This window comes from Copadichromis virginalis, linkage group LG7 (assembly GCF_057382275.1).
Source record: "Copadichromis virginalis isolate Kocher_CV1m ecotype Utaka linkage group LG7, C_Virginalis_male_GT1.1, whole genome shotgun sequence".
Classification (NCBI taxonomy): domain Eukaryota; kingdom Metazoa; phylum Chordata; class Actinopteri; order Cichliformes; family Cichlidae; genus Copadichromis; species Copadichromis virginalis.
Window position 1 is genome coordinate 40,527,728 of NC_140624.1, and position 20,235 is coordinate 40,547,962.

Sequence of the window (20,235 nt, forward strand, 5' to 3'; positions counted from 1 at the left end):
TTACACCCCTTCACTCACTGAAATTACTTCCCTTCACATTAACATTAAGGGACGTCTGCCATCAGTCTTACATGATCAAATATGTCTTAGGCCACTGGTTATAGATAGACTGGTACAAATGTGACTTGTGCCTGCCTGTGTGTTTACCTCAGTGCCATGGATGTCCCATTGACTGATGCAGCTGAGCATGCTCTGTGGGTTGGTCCATAGGAGCAGCTCCCCTGCCGTGCGTACCGCTCATCCCCGCAGCAGAGAATGACCAGAAACGCCCTCCGAAAAGCCCGGTTTAGGAAGGCGTACAGGAAAGGGTTTAGCCCTGAGTTAATGTACCCAAGCCACAACCAGGCTGTCCACAGCTGCCAGGGTACCGAGTAGTGGATGAAAGGGTCCACTATGTTGGTGATAAAGAATGGAGCCCAGCACAGGCAGAAACAACCCATTATAACCGCCAACGTCTTTGCTGCCTTGGTCTCAATGCGCATGCGGCTGTGACCTACAGGAGCCTGCTCTGAGGAGGAGGAACCTGTTGGTGTCCTAAGGCGGTAATGCTCCAAAGGATCTGAGGAAGTGGATGTCCTCACGGTAATGACTGGAATTGTGCCGGTGACTGGAGCAGAGCCGGCACGTTGAAGTGTCTCTATCTGCCGCACGTGGGTCATGGCAGTAACATAGATACGCTGGTAGGCTAGGACCATGAGGCCCAGCGGCACGTAGAAGGCCACTGCAGAGCAGATCAGGGCGTACGGCCGGTTAACTAGAAACACACAACTTGTGTCGTTCGAGCCTCCCGCCAAGGCTCGCCGCTCTTCAATCTGCAAAGAGAGAAGACACAGGAAGAAAAAACAAGTGAAATATGGGGCTCCCAGGAGGGGATTAGTTTAACTTAACAAAAAACAAAAACATTAAAAAAAAAACTGGAACTATGGAAAGACTTAGGCCAGCTGTTTCCCTCTGCTTCCTGCCTTTTAGTTAAGGCGGGCTAAAGAAAGAGGTAAATGCTACATATTGTAATAATAAAGTACTTTGGAATATCCTTTGTCTGGCCAGTTGCCCATATCTTTGTCCTCTATATAAACCATGAGTAGGTCAAAGTAAATTAAAAATGTGCAGGCGGAGAATTGCCTTGAGCTGAAAGATTAATTTTATCTCATCCCTCTATGTAGCATTTGGGTGCAGTAAGGTAATGCTGCACCCTGGGACACTAGAATAAAACCAAACTATCGTCAAAGCAGAACAAAAAGTAATGCGTGACTCATCTTGAATTGAAAATGCACTCTTAATGGACTTTTAGTGTTTAAAGTGCCAAAATAATGCATTTGAAAAGCTAAATAGCAATGTCTCTATCCAAAAAAGACAACCTTGCTACAATTGCAGTTGTGAGCTGTTTAATGTAGGAATAATTATTCTTTCTACTGTCTACATCCAAGAGTTAGCAGAAACTCAGCTGAGGGGAGATTTCAGTAATGATGGAAGAAGCACGAGCCTCTTGTCACACGTTTCTGATTTGATAGTTTGGTGAAAAATGAAAACAATAATCGTTCCTACCTGTAAATGAAACTACACACAATAAGGTTTGTATACTTTTTGAGCAACTGGGTGTTAATTGGAAAAAGATTTAGGTTTAATCAAAGCTTCACACTTACATAATTATCAAAAGAAAGTAAAGAAAGGAAGTCCATCACATCGATTTCCTCCCTAATTATTGAATGTGACGTTCATCTTTGTGTTACATTTACTAGGTAACCAAAAAGTTCTTTAAGCTGACAACAGCCACATGGTAAACATGTATTCACAAAGCCTACTGAATAAACTGTAAGTAACCGTGTCACAGACAGCCAACTGTGCCGCTGTTGTTGTCCATTCTCCATATGGAGGTGGGTGCTTACTCCCACAGCACAGTGTCACTTAGTCGCGATAAGAGCCAGAATAATCTAGCTTTTTTCAAAGGATGAGATGTCAGAGTCTTGAAGTTGAATCTTGACTTTGCGGAGATGTGAAATTTTTATTTTAATACTTTAGCCTTTTTGATATTATTCCTCCAGCCTTGTGATTGCAACAAGTCCAAGTACATGCAGAACAGGAGCCTCACACTTACAGCAAAAGTCCACGAAAGGTAACTTTCATCTGTGTAATTGTTTTGCTGTCTGTTGCCAACTGTGTTTTATTTTCAGCCGTATACATTTATTATACATTTCTTTGTACAATGCCTCAATATTATGCAGACCATCGGCAGATATATGCACTGAGAGATCCTCTATCCATTGCCTCTTAGCTTCGAGCAAAGGGTCGCATACCTGAGATATGTGAATCCTGGAATTAATTCTAAATTTTGGAAGTGTTTCCTTTGCCTGATTGTAATTTTTTTAGTAGCTGTTTGAGTGGACTACCTGTGGAATAGTTGAAAGGACGGCCCAACCGTTTAAACAGAGCACTACTCATTTGGACAAACCTCTAGAACTGTAATAATTTACAGATTTCTACTAGTTGATGTCAAATAAATTAATAATATAAGTACTTCCAGCTTTCTGCCACATTGCCCAGTTATCTGGTTTGTCTCTGCTCGGGAGTTGTTTATTATTCCATAGAAGTGCTTGAGGTATAAGCTCCGTGTAGCTTATGGCATAGACCACGGTGATAACCAGTCCCTAAGGTAAATTTCTATCTGAAATCAACTTGGCCAGCTCAATTTAATTAGATTTTATTCTACTGACAGAAAACTTTGCTGCAGACGGTATCTCCCAAATTGAGCATTTCAAGACAGAGATCAGTTTCAGATCACTATCCCTGAGCAGACACCTTTAAAACCAACCAGACAAATACTGTTTGGTTTAGCTTGTGCTTAGTGAGAAGAAATTTCAGTTTCAAACAATCCCTCTGAAACAGAACAGAAGCGTAATGAAAAACACATCGGCACACACACAGACAGCATTTAAAATAATCCTATGCAATTTTGTATACCGTGTATGACTTCTAGCCTTTGAGACAGCCATTAAAAAAGTAACACTGGCTTTGTACGCTGCCAGACAGAAAGATAAGAGAAAAGAGCTTTTCATTAAGTCTGGATGAATAAATTCATCTGTCCCTGCCTGCCTCTGGGAGTCCTGCTGCTCATTTCAAGGCAGCTCTGAAACAAGCTCATGCCAGAACATACCTAAACCAGAAGAAAATGCTTGTTGAAGTGCTGTCTTTGCTCGCAGCGAGAAAGCCTCCACAGGGACTGGAATTGTTTTGTGATCATTCTTTTACTGTGGCATTGTTTCAGGGATTGAAAATGTTATTAGAAACAAAGAATATTAGACTGGAGAGGTTAATGCCGCTTTTGCCCTCAAAGAAAGAACATACCTCTCTTTAGGCATTTGAGAGCGGTATGAACTTTTCTTTGTGATACTTTGTTTAAACATACTGTCTGTTTGGTTTGATTCAGGGGTCGTAGTAAAGAAATGTAAGCATTAGAACTATGTAGCCACTTGTTTTGATCTCATTAGTGATGGTTTCTGATCTGAGCTAATGAGGACTTACAATATCCTCGATCCCGATGGCGTTCCAGCTTTGCATGATGGGTAGAAAGGAGATAAATGTGGGAATGAGCCAACAGCCACTGAGCATGACTGCCACTCTCATCGGGGTCATCTTGTGTCGATACACCAATGGCTGGCAGCAGATGGCATAATACCTGAAATAAGACACAGACACTAGCACACACATACTTTACACTAACATACAGATTTAAAAATGAATGGGGGGTTGTGCTTCAGAGGTATGGGGTATTGGGCCCATACTCTATTCTGGCTTATTTGATCCCTGTATGACGGTAGAGCAGGCATTGCTGTGAAATAAATCAGACTTTTTCCTACTTTTGTAGGAAACCTTACTGACTTTCTGTGATATTAAACTGTTTGGCTGCTCTTCATAGCTGATTCTGTTCACTTTTTCTGACAGAAATACTAGGTTCAACATGGTGGCATGACCAATGCTTGCTGCAGGATCTGCTTACACCAGTAAAGGCAATATAAGGCAACAGCTAGCTTTGCCTGTCAAAGTCGTATTTTTGTTTGTGACTCTCTAAGGGACATCAGAAGCCTTTGCTGAGATCTCATAGATTTTAGGAGGGCTACCTTCAGTTATCTCCCACCACCGACAGTCAGCGAATTTGCGGTAAAGAGGGTAAAGGGCATTGAGTTTTGGAGGGCTGACCTCCAGCGACAACACCACAGCTGTCATCAAGAAGGCACAGCAGCTTCTCTCCCTCCTCTGCAGAAGGAAGACAGCGGACCTCCTCACTTCAGCACTGACAGTCTCATACAGATGGGCCATCAAAAACATTATTACATACTGGATCACTTCTTGGTTTGCAAACAGCAGGTCTGAGGATAGCCATAAGCTGAAGAGGATTGTGAGAATAGTAGAAATGATTATTCTCTGTTTGAAATCTACAAACAGCACTGCATGGGCATGTCCTACCAAGAGGACTACCCGAGGGCCGACCTGGACACACACGAAAGATTAGGTCTCTGCCAGTTTGACAATGTTTTGTATTCTTCTCAAAGAGTGGGAGGCTCTGGATGAAGAGAGTATAGTCTGGGGTACCTGCTTAGAGGGCAGCCCCTACGACCCAAATAAGTGGTAGAAAAATACAGACGGATCATTTGTTAGGTGTGCAACGTAAGTAACTGACTGTCTTCAACATTAAATCAAACCCTATTTTAAAAAAATGTTTTCAGTGGGGAAACACATTGTGCCATCAATATATGCCTTTTTTACACAAACACAAACCTATCCAGTGCAATGCAGCAGAGGTGCAGGATGGATGCTGTGGTCAACAGGACGTCCAGAGATGTTCGCACCAGGCAGAAAATCTCTCCATAGCGCCACTGGCCAGTAGTCAGTTCGATGGCAGCAAAGGGCATCACAACCAGAGCAACCAGCAAGTCAGCAAACGCCAGCGAGACAATAAAGTAGTTTGTCTTTTTCTTTCTGGGAGAAGAAGACAACCATATAGAAGTTGGAGAAAAAAAAAGATCCAGAAAAAGTTTGATTTACTCTAAATGTTCTGTCTTTAAAAAGGGAAGCGGCTTAGTCGGCGCAACTCTGTAAAAATATGAAAGACAGGCATGTTTTTGAGTATAGTTTTATAAATAAATAGTATTAACTTCCATTCCTGCACTAAAGTCTATCTTAAATAAAGGTCTTTAATAAGGTCTCAAAACTTTTGAGGCACAGATCCAAAAAATTTATTTTTGGGGAAGTTACCAAATGTCAAAACAAATTAATGCCCATCTTTCTGTCTACCTGACGGGGTTTGTCATGACAGGCTGAATGAAATTTGAGTGCTCTGACATTTGATGGGTTTGTTTAAATATTACTGCCAAAATGAGAACCATGTAGTTTGAGAAAAAACAGATCTTCAAATGCTGGTTTAATTTTAAAAGACGGAAAAAGAAATTCTGAAAGTCATTATCTCACTCAAAAAAACTTTGCTACATTATGTCAGGTTTATTGTATTTATTTTTAAGATTACTAGATTTTTATTTTGGCTTTTCTGGACGTTCTCAAAAAAGATTTTAGGGAGCATTTGCAGACAGAAGATTTAAACCTTCTTCTCTGCTGAAGTCACAAAAAACACAGCTGCTGCTGAGAAAGACAACAGTGCTCACCGCAAGTGTCGGTCCTTGCAGAGCGCCACCATGACCAACAGGTTGCCAAAAACTGTCATGATAATGATGAGCGAGAGAAAGATAGAGAGAGCGATGGTCTCCAGGGAGCTCAAGAATTCCTGCTGCTCCTGTTGGCCTGGCTGTTGTTCTTCAGAGTTTTTTATATCATCCAACAAACTGCAAGAGAAAAATAAAACAAGTAACCGACCAATAAATCAGTTATTAGTTGCATATGCTATAGTCTGGTTATTGAATGGGATATGCATGATGTAAGTTTTACAATGGGTATGGATAGATTTATCTTAGTTTATCTTTGCATGCAAATTTGATTATTTTATATTATGTTACTTGTATGTTGTCTCTCTGACATGTATCTGAATTTTATGGGTCAACTGATATTATATGTAGCTACCAAGACAATGCAGATGAAAATCAGCTAACAGCTTAAGCTGGGACGAGACATTTTTCCCCCAAATGTGATAAATGTTTCTTTTTGTGCATGTTCCCTCAGAAAATTAAAAAAAAAAATCAATCAAATGGCTGTGGGGTGCTTTCATTTAGCACACTGTGTAATTATAGTTGGGCTGACACCTGTAAGTGTGATCAGAAGGTTATAATCACTCATGGTTGTCATGACAATTCAGATAATCAGAACCAGAATCAAATTGTATTAATCACAGAGGCACTGTTTTTTTTCCAGTGTGTAAAGATGGTACAGCATACATCTTTAATGACTTCAACAAATTTGAATTTATTTAGTACTTTCTTGAATCCACACAGGGTCAAAATTATACATACATACTCGCAATTAATCTTTTAATAAGTGATGTTGTAATGAGTGAAGTTTCTACATTGTTTTTTAACTTCATAAAGCCAAGGCCTATTAAATACTTCTCATTAGCAGTGTTGGGTAAGTTACTTTAAATTAGTAACTTAGTTACATTACTAGTTCTATCAAAAGTAACTCAGTTACTTCAAGTTACTCGTTACTTTCAGAGTAACTAGTTACTAGGGAAAGTAACTTTGGTTTTACTCAGAATTCTCTTGTTAATGTGTTGCTTCCGTAACTGGATACCCAGCAAGATTGCCAGTCTTCTAGCTTGCTTATTTGCCACAAGTGCACTGTGCCACCTACCAATAGAAAGGAAAAAATAATGTGCACATTTCCACGAGAGAAATCCCACACCTGATTCTATCCTAGCCTGCTTTTTACATCCAACACAAAAACTGCAGTCGTGGTGCGTTCGATTGTACTCAGAACTCGGAAATTCTGCCTTCTGAATAGGAAGATGTAGGTAACACCAGACTGCAGATGAGCTGCATACAGGGCTGGACTGGGACAAAAAAATCCTCCCGGGCATTTTGGATAGGAAAAATTATAGGAAAAATCATAAAGCCTTTGAATGAAAATAAACACTGTTGTGACAGTGATGTACACTGTTCTGATGGTATATATGTATCAATCTATCAATTGTTTGTTGCAAGACTCAGAAAATTATTTTTTTTAAAAGTGAGACATTTTAAATGAGAATAAGAAAGTATTTCCTTGTGCCCCCCTTTCCCTTTTAATGCCCTACATGGACCCTTGGCAACACTTTACTAGATCCGCCCCTGCACAGTTACCAGCTGTCAGCTACTTAGAAAAGGATCCTGGTGTTTGTCTCTCAGAAACAGTTCATAACTTCCCTTCAACTCATTCATGTCACCTAAAAGGTAAACCTGTTTCTCCATCACCTGTTCAGCTCTGATGATTCAGTAAGGACATCTCCTGGTTTCATCTTCATGTTTCCCTCTCACCAGATAACCAAACCATATCATGACCAGCAGCTTTTACAGCTGTGGCTCCAGCAAACATCAGCTGATACTAGAAATTAATATTAAATAAATTCTAACAACAGCTGATCAAACGTGCTGCTGTTGTTTACCGCGACATCCGCTGGTTTCCTCTTTCTGGCGCAAAGTGGGCGATAAACAAACAAGAGAGAAAAGCCGATCAGCTGATCACTGATCAGTTTCATGATTGAAGTAGAAACAGGACAGGGAGGGTGAGAGGATGAGAGAAGAGGAGGCAGCTGTGCGGCGTAAACACAGAATAACTCCAGCTTTGTGTCTTTTTCATTGTAGCTGAAGTCCGGGACAAACTGTTCCTTTTCACCTCAATAAGAAACGCGTAATATTTTCTCTGAATACCAGACGATTCAGTTTTTTACGAGACGGTTGGCAACTCTAATAATTAACCTTATGAACAAAATAAAGTTCAACATCAGTAACATAGCACCCACCCAGCTGTATAGAAACCCCGTCATGCTAGCTAGCACGCAGTACGAAAAAGTCAGCATAACGAAAATAAACTCCAACTAAACTTGGTTCATATCTGACCCAGATGGACTGCAGGTCATAACTTCTTACCTGAAGTTCAGTTCACCTGACACTCTCGGACCAGCGGCCGCTTCGGGTCTCTCCTCCTGCCTCCCTTTTCCTTCATCCACCTGCTGGCCTCCACCACTTGCTAATGTTATTGAATCTGTGGAAGCTCCGCGATAGCCACCACACGAAGTAACGAATAACGAGCCTATCTAAATCCCAGTAACAAGTAACGCGTTCCCGGTTTTGGCATAATAACTAGTTACCGTGCTCGTTACCACAATAATAACGTAGTTACTGTAACGCGTTACTTAATAACGCGTTAGTCCCAACACTGCTCATTAGTGCAACAACTGGTAGTTTCTTTTTGGCAGCAGAAAAAGTGTTTGTTTGACAATGGAAAAGTCAGTGAAGATCTAAGAAGAAGAATTGTAGGTTTACACAAGTTAGGAAGGTCTCTTGGAGCCATCTTTAAACACGGTCTGGAAGAAGACCCAAACTGCCCCCCTCAAATGAAAGGAAATTGGTTAGGATGTTCAGGATCAACACAGGTACTACTTCACTAATGGACTGAGAGAGTGCCAACCAAGAAAGAAGCCCCTGCTCCAAAATGAACACCTTCAAGTTCGAAATGCATTCTTGGGAAAAGCTTTATGGTCAGACTAGAAAACAACTGAGCTTTTTGGCCACAGGTTTGGAGACGTAAAGGTAAAAACACTGTGCCAACTATCAAGCATGGTGGTGGTAGCATCATGCTCTGGAGATGTTTTACTACCAGTTGTACTGGTACACAAAGTGGATGCAGTAATGAAAAGGAAAGACTACCTTCAAACTCTAGACTTCACCACAACAACACTGGCTTGGGAATACATAAAGGAGGCTAACATTAAGCTTCTGGAACAGCTTTCCCAAAGCCCTAACCTCAACCCTACTGAAAATTAGTGCTAAAAACTCAGGTCCATGCCATAAAAACCAATTTAAATGAACTCTATTAATTCTGCCAGAAATAATGCTCAATCATCTGACCAGTGGATATTGAAGCATCTAGTTGCGGTGCAGCTTGCTAAGGAACATTTAACTAAATATTAGTGGAGGTGTATGTATATATTTGAACCTCTGTGTATACTTTTGATCCTCTTCGGATTAGAGAAAAATCCAAAACATATTCAAACTTGTGCATTCAATTCTTGTTCTTTAAAGTAATTAAAGTCGCATGCTATTCAGTAATTCTATCCTGGAAAAAGAACAATTGAAATAAACCACAAAAAGCCCCAAACTGTGAAATTCATGCTAAAGTTAGCAGGGACTTAACATACTTGGCTTATGATTGTTATGACTTACTGTTGAGGTGATGCTGTGGCCATCACTAGTCATCTGCATTGAGATTAGCAAAGGAGAGTCCTCATCACCCCATGCTACAGCCCTGTTGAAACACACACACACACACACACACACACACACACAACCATGATGTAATGTTACTGGCTCCTAAAGTAAGTCTGCATTTTTCTGAAAATAGTAGTTGACCTTCTTGAATCTGAACTGACTGGATTTCACATTCTTGTTTGTCCATCTTGTGGCACCCATTAAGGAGCCAAAAATGTGGTACTTGTACCTCAAATAAGTAATTAGATCACAGCTTGAAAACGTGCGATATTTATAGGGCAAACAGTCTGCAGCGGGCAGGCAGCAGCTGTTGCTGCCAGATTAAATCAGCATGTTAGTTTATCTTGGTAATGAAATAATAATATCATACATGAGTGAGTACCACAAGGGGAAATTCTCCTTTCTTACTTCCTTTTCATGAATGTCAAAAGTCGGATTCCATCTACTGATGGACTGCCGGGACTGGTAAAGATCAAAACCTTTGTTTCTCCCGTTGAAAGAAATGCTGTTTACGTTTGCTGCTCTTAATTATGCCAATGAAGAAAGCAATCCTAGTGAGACCACTTTAAAAGTCAAAGAATTATCAAGGTTTAGAGTTATCGAGCAGTTTTTTGAACATCTGAGTCAGAAATTGCTCTTCACTTGCTATTAGATAGTGAGTTTGCCATTTTCTCGTGTTTTGCATATGTATGGTTCTTACTCCTTTTCCTTATATAGCGCACTTAATGCAACCCAAAGTTCTGTAGCAGTAGTAGTGCAAATAAGTAGTAAATCTGCAGTGTACCATGAGGGCCGCACTATCCCTATCCGAGCACTGTATACAATCATGCTTGGCACTGGAAGAGAAATAACAGATGGACGAGAGAAAAGAGTGCATAAACAGCCATAAAAGTATTCATTTTGGGAAAAAAACGTCTGTTCACTTTAAACACTTTGATAAAAGGCTAAATGAATTGTGCTTTTAACACACCCTGAACTCTCTAAAGAAGAAGTAAGAAGGACTGAATGAGAGAATGATTTCAGAAAAAAAATCAGTGTAGTCATAGTTACATCTTTCATGTTACTGCATCTGTGATAGATTGGCAAACTCTCCAGTGTGTATGACAGATATGGGATGGGATAGACTCGCGCACAACCACAACCCTGAACCCCAGATAAGGTGAAGAGGATGGATAGATGGATGGATGGATAGATGCATGGATAGATGGATGGATGCATGCATGCATGCATGGATGCATGGATAGATGGATGCATGCATGGATGCATGGATAGATGGATGGATGGATGGATAGATGCATAGATGGATGGATGCATGGATAGATGGATGCATGCATGGATGCATGGATAGATGCATGGATAGATGCATGGATAGATGCATGGATGGCTACATGCATTCTGGACAACAAATATCAACTTTATGGCCATGGAAAAATTCTGGGGATGGCCAATTTATTTTTGGGCTCAGTGTCTGCAATCCCAACAAAACTCAGTATCAACTCCCTACTGCTGGTGAGAAATATACCACTTTTACATCAAAGAAAATTGTGATTTGCCTTAAAAAAAAACTAACAAGTTCTACAAGGTCTGGGGTCTGTATCCAGTGCTGTATCATTATTTTAGATTTTAGTTTCTTTCTCTGTCACATTTCTTTTTGTTTTCAGTCACTGTTTTGTGTTACTATTCAGAACTGCTTGGTTAAGTTTAGGAAATGATGCTTCTGCAACATGAAGCGCATGTTAGAGTTCCATTTTACGTTTGGCTAGGATACCAGAGTCACAAGCCCTGGGTTAAAAATATAGTAAAGAAAGAGGAGGAATCTCTGAGTCTCACAGCTGTTACTTAAAACTAATACACCATGGAGCATAGCTACAGCTAAATGTGATACATTAGACATTTTTTTCTTGTGACTGGATTCCCATTGAAATCTTTTTCATGTCAAACCAAAGAGGCAGACTTATCAGCTGATGTTAAGGTTAGGATTCATAAATATATTACACCAACTCAGGACAAAAGTACATACTATTTGTTTGTATAGTGTTTGCATACTATTTGACTGGAAATGACAAAAAAACCCTCTAAAAATACTTGGAGAATATGCTCTCACATGTGACATTAAGCATCTGTTCATGAGGAACAACCTTTCATTGGCACAGTTGCCGATGCCTTATCAGCTTTAAGCACCTATTTCAACATGTGCTTTTCTGCCGTTTTATGATCCCTGTCCAAGCTTATTGCACTTGAGGGTCAGTATCATTACCTGACAGACTGTGAAAGCCAACGCTCCTGTCAACAGTACTTACTTCCTGTGGACAGATTACAGTTTACTGCATGCGATATCTGTGTATTATCCAGCTTTAAGTTGAATTTGAACTCGTGTCTGTTCCTGTGTTGACTATAATAAGACACATAGTGTAGATTTTAAAATTAATATTAATTTATTTCATCTGATTCATAATGAGTCTTAATCCTGGCTTAAAAAGTAAGCAATGCTTTTCTCGCTCTGACCGGTCCAGACTTACGTATGTACTTGTACATAACATTTACTAGACATGAAAAATATAGTGGCGCTGAACAAGTGGGCTGAAACAAAACAGAGAAAGTTCAATCTGTCTTTTATCAAATGCTCCACTTCCTTAAAGCAATTAGAGAAATAACATGACCCAGGTAGAGTACACCACCTCCGCTGCATCCTGCTTAAGAGCATACAGTGCATACCATTTGTACTTACAAGAGCCGAGAAGTTTTAGGGTTTTTTTCAAACACATAAGGGACTCGTGAGGATAGATTATTAAAAACATAATGTTCCTGAATGGGTTGTTCACCATATTGGGCAGTATTCACAGGCATTTTTTTAAATCCACGATTCCACGATCACTGTGTCTTTATTAAAAAAAAAAATACAGGCATTGATTTGAAGTACCTTGCTAGTATGGGGTTGGACCCCCTGTTGCCTTCAACATTGCCTTAATTCTTCATGACACAGGCGCTGGAAACATTCCTCAGATCTTTTGGTCCATATTAACATGACAGCATCACACAGTTGCTGCAGATTGTCTCTATCATGCATCATCAGAAGATAGGTAAATCTTCTGGGGGCTCATAAAGAGATAGACATGGTCAACAACTACAGCTACGCTTATTCATTTTAATCAGCTGAAAGTGTGCCCACTAAATATCCCCCACATCATAGCTTCACCGGCAGCCTGAACCATTGATACAAGGCAGGATGGATTCATGCTTTCATGGTGCTTGACGCTACCATCTGAGGGTGTCAGCAGAAATTGAGACTTGTCAAAACAGGAAGCCTTTTTTTTTCAATCTTCTGTTTGTCCATTTTGGCGTGCCTGCGTTAATTTTAGCCTCAGTTTCCCGTTCTTAGCTTACAAGAGCGGCACCAAGTGTGCTCTTCTGCTGCTTTGGGCAATTTGCTTCACAACTGATGTGTTGTGGGTTCAGAGACGTTTTTCTGCATACCTTGATTGCAACAAATTGTATTTTTGAGTTTGGGTCATGGTGCTGCAATGTGGTTGGCTGGTTAGATATGAGCAGTTGAACAGCTGTACCTAACAAAATGGCCAGTGTAAATCAAAACTGCGGCATTTCAGGCCATAAAGCATAAATAATGAAATAAAAGTCAACTTTAGAGGCCCTGTAAAGCGTAGCTTTTCAAGAGAAAATACCTATAACCCTGCTTCTTTGCTCACAATCACACACCTGGCCAATTCAACAGGCTCAAACAAGTATACTAACACCTTTAGCTGGCCCCTGGCTCATTAGACATCTGAGCACGTTCTAGCTAAGCCGATTGTCCGTAATCTGTAGCAATTACAACACAAAACCACTGATTACAAACACAGTAAAAATAGGTGAATGTGACGTTCCTGAAGGAATAATTCAGCTAAACAATGGTGCACAGATTGGATGGTGTTCAGCTTTACATTCAGCCCGTGTTCAATAGTCAGCTGAAATTTACTGATTATTGTTTGCATCTTAAATGGTGTTCACAGCAAACTAATCAGCATTTTTTCCTCTTTCAGCCACAAACACACTCATACGCTATCAACGCCACAACAACAAAACAAACACAACCCACCCTGCTAGTCGTTGCTCACTCAGTTACTCACATGTCGGAAATGAGAAAAATAGTTGCTTAATCTGGAATTTCCTACAAAGGGAGGAAAGGGAGAGGAGAGATGAGCCATATTTCTGACTGCAATTTTCTTGTATGATGTGAGTCCAGGGGGGTGTGTTTTCACAGCTCACCGTGTCCATTTCACATCTGACTGACAGCCAAACAGAACAGGATGAACTCTGGAAAGCAGAGAGCACGAAGGCACTAGATTGCTTTTATGTCTCCTTTTTATCTGCAGCATACTCAACAGTTGACAATGTTAACATTTATTTAATGTTAATATCACCGTCACTGCCATCATAGGCTCTGAGCCTAAATAAAAGGAATAAGGCAGGAAACCAGTGCGCCATGTCTCTTTATCTCAGTTGCTTTGGCTCAATAACAAAAAATGTGTCATTCCTACATTTGAGGAAATGTAATGCACGTGATTCTTTGTGGTCAACACAGGTGAAGCCAGGAGACTGAGCATTTTAAAATATGTTCAATTCATGGACACGAAGGAGCTGCAAGGGTCAACATTTGATGACCCCCAACAACTTATCAGTGGAAAAGGAAGAAGAGTGAGGATGTGTTAGAGAAAGACAGAATATAGAAATATAGAGTAGACCCGTTGGTTTACTCTGGTTCGGGCATCTGACCAGGATGCCTACTGGGCACCTTCTAGATCAGGTGTTCCAGGCATGTCAAACCAGGAGGACTTCCTGAGGCAAACCGAGGACACACTGGAGGGATTACACCTCTTGGCTGACTTGGGAACACCTTAAATTGTGCCCCAGACTTAGATAAGTAGTAGAAGATGGATGGCTAGATGGTGCACAAAAGAAAGAGCATTTCTCATTCTCATTTTTCTATTTGTTCTGGAGTAACTGGGCAACTGACTTGACTTAGTGCAGCTGTTTGTGATTTACAAGAGCAATGTTATGTGGATCTGCTGGACATCCTCCTAAATAGATAGACAAGTAACGATAAGAGCAGAATAAATGGATGTCTTTGAATGTCAATACAATTTTTTTATCCTGCACATGGTTTCAAAATACACCAGGAGCGTTTTAGCTGCAGAGTGTTTAGATCTACATGTGATCTTTTTTTTAAAAAAAATAAATAAAGAAAGCAGTTCCACAGAGCAAACTCCAGAGTTGAAAAAGGTGGAAGCAGAAACAAAAAGCTACTGTTCCTTGGGGTGCCGCTTGAAGCCGGCTCCAAAAGGCAGTCAGCTGACTCATGTTAAAATGTCTAAATTTACAGCACAAAAAGGCATATTTACAGCGCAGTAAGAAATATATAGTTTTTACCTTTATGGGTAATTTACCCCTGATAAAAACTCTGATTAGAGTGAGTTTTCATCAGCATTTTTAATGGATTATCTATATAAAATGCTATCATTTTATTAGTCCATTTAGTAGCACTAATTAGCCAGTATGAGCGTTGTGTGTTCCCCTAGGCAATTTATGAGTGCAGCTTGCTAACCAAACCAGCTAGCATTAGCTGACAAATTAGCACTCCACCGTTTCATCCAAACAAGGTAATTATAGCCAAAATCGACAGTTTAAAACCAATGACTGGCACTCATCTTTTATACTGTCTGTATGCTGTTCCTGCTTTTAACTTCCTGGCACCCCCAATTGCTTTGTGAAACTCGATGTAGCTTCTGTTTAAAAACCCCCAAAACAAAACACTTTTTTTATTTTTAAGGGAGAAAAGCCACTTCTGAGATGCACAGTGCTACATGTGTCGGAACTCAGAGCATCATGTTGAGAGCGTACAATGAGTCGGTATTTTGTAGTGTAGTGCTCAAGCTGAAAAGTCCACACAGAAACAAAAAAGTTGGAGGGTCCACAGATGTCTGCGCAGACAAAATTTGCGTCACTCGGACTCGAAGTGAAGTGGGCTGTTTATGAGAGCACTCAAAGCACTTTTATATTACAGCCCACGTTCAACTATTCTGACACTCACACTTTGTTCCATGAACTTTAATTGCTTTATCTGTCTACACTCTGACAGTAATGGATGCACAATTCAGAGCCTATCTTAAACATGTGCATTAGACGAGCCAGGGACTGGTAGACCAGACTTGTTGTAGTAACAGTACCAAACTGTTCTGTGGAAATAGGCCTACTATGTGCCGTAGTGTACTAGATAATATATAGGTAGTTATCAACAGACAAAACTCTGTTGGATAGTTCAAAGTGAAGGATTGAGACAGACAGATTTGTGCTGAAATGGAAGAAGAAATAATCGGAAAAAAAAAAAATGTGAGAGAAAAGGAAAATTAACTCAAAAATCAACCCAGTACCCACAGGTGGTTTTGAGATGCAAGCACTGTGTGGCCTACAACATCATAGCACAGCTATACAGTAGAAAATGAAGATAAATAAATATCACATCATTTACACGCACAACTTCAAACAGATCCACGTATCTTCTCGATACAAACACCTTTATGTCTTAATAGATGTAGACTGTATAGATGCAGACAGAGGCTGAGTGACAAACAAAAACAAACAGGCAGTCAGATGATGCAGGAGAACTGACAGACTCATCTGAACTGAGCTGCATTTAGAAGATGCTCACTCGCCATCTGGGCATCTTCCTGATCTGCTGGGCTGCACAAAGTGAAAAAAAAAATGAATATGTGGATATTAATTTCCACCAGGTTTGTGCCCCAGTCAAAGATATCCCTTAAAACAGCGGTCCCCAACCCCCGGGCCTCGGACCGGTACCGGTCCGTGAGTCGTTTGGTACCGGGCCGCGAGAGTTGAGGCTCAGGTGTGAAATGTATAGTTTTCAGGGTTTTTATCGGTTTTCAGTGTTATTTTGTTATCGTTTTTATCGTTTACTCGGTTTTCCTGGGTCTTTTCATGTGTGTTATGAATAAATTTTCTTTTTTTCGGTGCCGGTACTAGTTTTATTTTGTTGTATTTATCCGCGACACCTTAAAGGCCGGTCCGTGACAATATTGTCGGGCATAAACCGGTCCGTGGCGCAAAAAAGGTTGGGGACCGCTGCCTTAAAAGACACAGAATCACTTCTGTGATTCTTGATTTACGCTGACAGTCACTATTAAATGTGTGTAAATACTAAAACACCTCTTCAAAGGCCAGAATACGGGACTGCACAGATAAGAAATGCAACAAACAATTAGCGGTTCATTAGACTTTTGGAAATGTGCTTGTTAACTAACTCTAACTCTATATCAATGGGAAGACAGTAAGGTAAAGACAATCTAGAACAATCAATGTACAACTATAGTCTTCTTTATCAAGCAATCACTTTTGTCACTGTAAGCTGTAAAATTTACTTCATGCTACACTTACAAACTCTGTAAAAGTGAAGGTTTCCCAGCATGTGTAATAAAATTCAAATAATTTGTTCTGACAAATGTGAGCTAATGCTATTATTTGTCAAACATATGAAAGATGCAAATGTTCTTTTTCTGCTAAACAGCAACAGCAGTGTGTGGAGACCATTGTACTGCTTATAAAGAAGTAAAGGCAACTAATTAATTCCTCCTTAATTCTCACTTGTCTCTTGTCAGGTGGGACCTAAATACTTCTCACATATTCTCACACCTCTGATTGTGAGCTTGTTGAGTCGTTTGTGTGTGCCCATATGCACATTTGTTTGCTTGCTTGCATGTGGAGGAGCAGCCTCTCGCTCCATTGCCGAGGACACGTATCATGATCTTCAGTCCTTCATCCTGCAGTTTTAATTGTTTGAGAGTAAGGTCTGAGTAAGCAAACTGCTGCTGGGGAGGCTTTTCTCACCACCTGAAGCTGTGGAGTGCAAGTTAATACTAACGATAGCAAGAAAATATCAGCTCTGGCATTCATTATATTAATTCAGTTCCATATTACACATCCATAAATCTATAAAAAGATCATTTTGTTTCATCTTTCCCAATTAAGTCATTTGCCTGTATCCAAATCCAACCAAAGTGATTCTAGAACAGCGCTTACAGTATAAACGCCAACATGCCAGCCACCTACACACACACTCACACACTGTGCTGTAATCCTCTGAGCCACCCAGCTCCCCCCTCTCAATACTACTTGTGTGTGTCATAATAATTGGAAATGAAATGTAAACTGGATAAATTCACACCCAGTCAGGATAACAGGCATTTTACACAAAAAATGACAAAAAATGACAGATGAAAAGTGAATATATTTTTGGATGAATGGTGCAAATCCACGGTAGATCCATTTGTGCTAGTTAATTAGTACTTTGGTGTTTTATTAGCAGTTACTCTGGGTATTGAGTGGCTTTGGGACCTGGTAACTCTGATTCTGGTGACCCAATTTAGCACTACCATATAAATGAATTCCTCAGATTTACCCTAGTTTTCTTTTTTTCAAAATAAAAGCATACAATAATGGCAAGCTTTAGGAAACTAATTAACTTTGGGCTGATGGGAGGAAATAAGACACTGAGAGATCTACATACTGATTCTACATTCTGATTCTGTGGTTTAGGGCTAACTGATGGCAATAAAGAAATTCCAGTGTACCAACTTGCTTTTGTTTCCCTGTTTCGTTGCACTTCTTTTGTTATGAGTCACTGTGCCATTTGCTTTGAGGACATTAGCTTTTACAGGCTATAAACTGTTTCAAAACAAAACTACTTCTGCACTGGTATCATCATGCAAGCAGGCAGGAGGCATAGTCTGTGGTTTACTGGACAATTTTCAGCTGAATTATGACTAGTACACATACTTTATACACAATCATTGTGAAAAGCTTGTGGCAGCTTCAGTGACTACAAGCGGATCTTCATAAATCCTGTCATCTAACGCTATAGTCACGCTATGCAAAACAGTGAATGGGGACCGCAGCAGAACGAAATTATTGCATCGGTGTGCAATGAGTTTGCAGTCCGGTTTCCGTTAAAACGGTTGTTTTAGAGACAGGAATCAGGTCTGTGACCTGTCACAGTCAGATGGTGAAATGGCAACGAAATGGAACCAATCTGAAATCAGTTTGTGATTGAATGTCTGTGAAGGTTCTCAGTCATCCAGGTCATCGTAGTCAAAGGAGCTTGCAAAGAAAAATTCGCATGATAAGGTGGGGCCAGATTTCACAATGAGCTCACCCGAAACCCTGGCTGATTGGGACCCACACCCAGTTTCACACCTTGGCTCAGGCAATTAGAGGAACATCAGGGGGTCCTTTTGTCCCTCTGTGGGGGGAAACTCCCACTAGGTTTATATCTGGGACTCTCCACCATTTGACCTTAGAACTGAAGAAGCTTCTCGGATGAGAGGTGAAACGTCTTCAAGCAACTTAAAGAAGTCCAGACGCTTTTCTTTGCAAGCTCCTTTGTGATTGAATGTGCTCAAGGTGGCAATCACACGCAATCTGTTTGTGACCACAGAATGATTAACTGTGATAAACAGATGAAAATCGCAAATCTGTTGCCATTTACATACACAGAAAATCACATTAACTACTCAGAATGAACTGGTTCTTATATTGCGTTTTACTATTGTAACTAAGTGAGCACTGAAAGCGATTTATACAACATACACACAAGCACTTTTTCCTACCCGTGCTTTCTATCTAACAACAGCATCTCTGAGTTCAGTATCGTACCCAAGATCAAAGGGATCAAACCACCAACCTGCTCTACCTCCTGAGCTACATACAGCCACTCCAATACTCGACGTCCAAAAAGCTGTTTGACTCTGATTGGTGTGCAAGTACCTTGCAATCAAAAGCTGGTCACCCTAGTTACTTGCAATCAGTCTACAACAGCAAAGAAATCCAAGACAATTGTTTCTCTAGAACTCCAGAACTACTGGCTTTTAATAGACTGTTGAATTGTCAGATTTTCAAGAGCCACAATTTTCCTTTTGTTAGAGAGCTATAAACTAAATGGACCACCTGATTTTTAAATTATAACTTACCATGCTATACAGCACTAGTATACAGTACCCAGTTCTTCAGAAATTCAGAAAGAAACAAAAATCTGTATAATATTTCACTTTTACACAAACAGATTAATTACTTTTGCTGTATTAGTCACCTAAAGCAACTGACACCAGTCAAACAGGAAAAACATCTCAAACTAGGCTCCAGTGTTAGGTAGCAATTTAGAGATGACTGCAGTAAATCAAATCCAACGCATACTCCACTCACAAGCTTCTTTCTCTGTTAACAAAAGCTCTAAAGATGTAGCACTGATGTCAGAACAGGACAGTTGGTCTGGTATTTTTATAACCAGCTGACATCTACAAACAATTCGCTTTTTGCTTTTTTTTTTTAATTTAACATCGCACTTAGCAGCCAAAAATAAGAGGATCGCTAAATTGTTAGAATATCAACTACAGCTGAAAACAGATGAACTCCACTGATAACTATAATTACATGTTTCACAAAAACTAAGCTCTCAGTCAACTTCCAGTTCTCAATTGATTTACATTCATTTGAGAGTACATAGTTCCTCTCTTTGATTTCAGAGGTATACTATAAAGAAAAAAAACTCTTTGATCATCTGTGGAGCACAGTTACAACACTCAAATTAACATCTATATGCGATTCTGATATTCTAGTAATATTCTAATATTCAAACCCTGTCCTCACAGCGATCCCCTAAATCACACACTAGTGTGCTACATGCATGACTGGAACAAGCTGCAAGTCTAAGCACATGGAGTGTGTATTGTGGATAAAGCTATGTGGGTAATGGGTTGTGAGCGAGTAA

General features: G+C 40.1%; 1 protein-coding gene across 1 annotated transcript in view; it reads right to left on the reverse strand.

Moving 5' to 3' along the window:
* LOC146705630 (5-hydroxytryptamine receptor 4) overlaps nt 1-20,235 on the reverse strand; it is a 73,596-nt gene that overhangs the window by 46,566 nt on the left and 6,795 nt on the right. Inside the window, exons 2-6 of the mRNA XM_085463365.1 lie at nt 9,360-9,441; nt 5,655-5,831; nt 4,774-4,974; nt 3,520-3,673; nt 148-812 (exon numbers count right to left, since the gene is read on the reverse strand). Of these exons, the coding sequence (XP_085319491.1) occupies nt 148-812; nt 3,520-3,673; nt 4,774-4,974; nt 5,655-5,831; nt 9,360-9,382 (1,220 nt within the window). The 5' untranslated portion in view covers nt 9,383-9,441. The remainder of the gene's footprint in view (nt 1-147; nt 813-3,519; nt 3,674-4,773; nt 4,975-5,654; nt 5,832-9,359; nt 9,442-20,235) is intronic.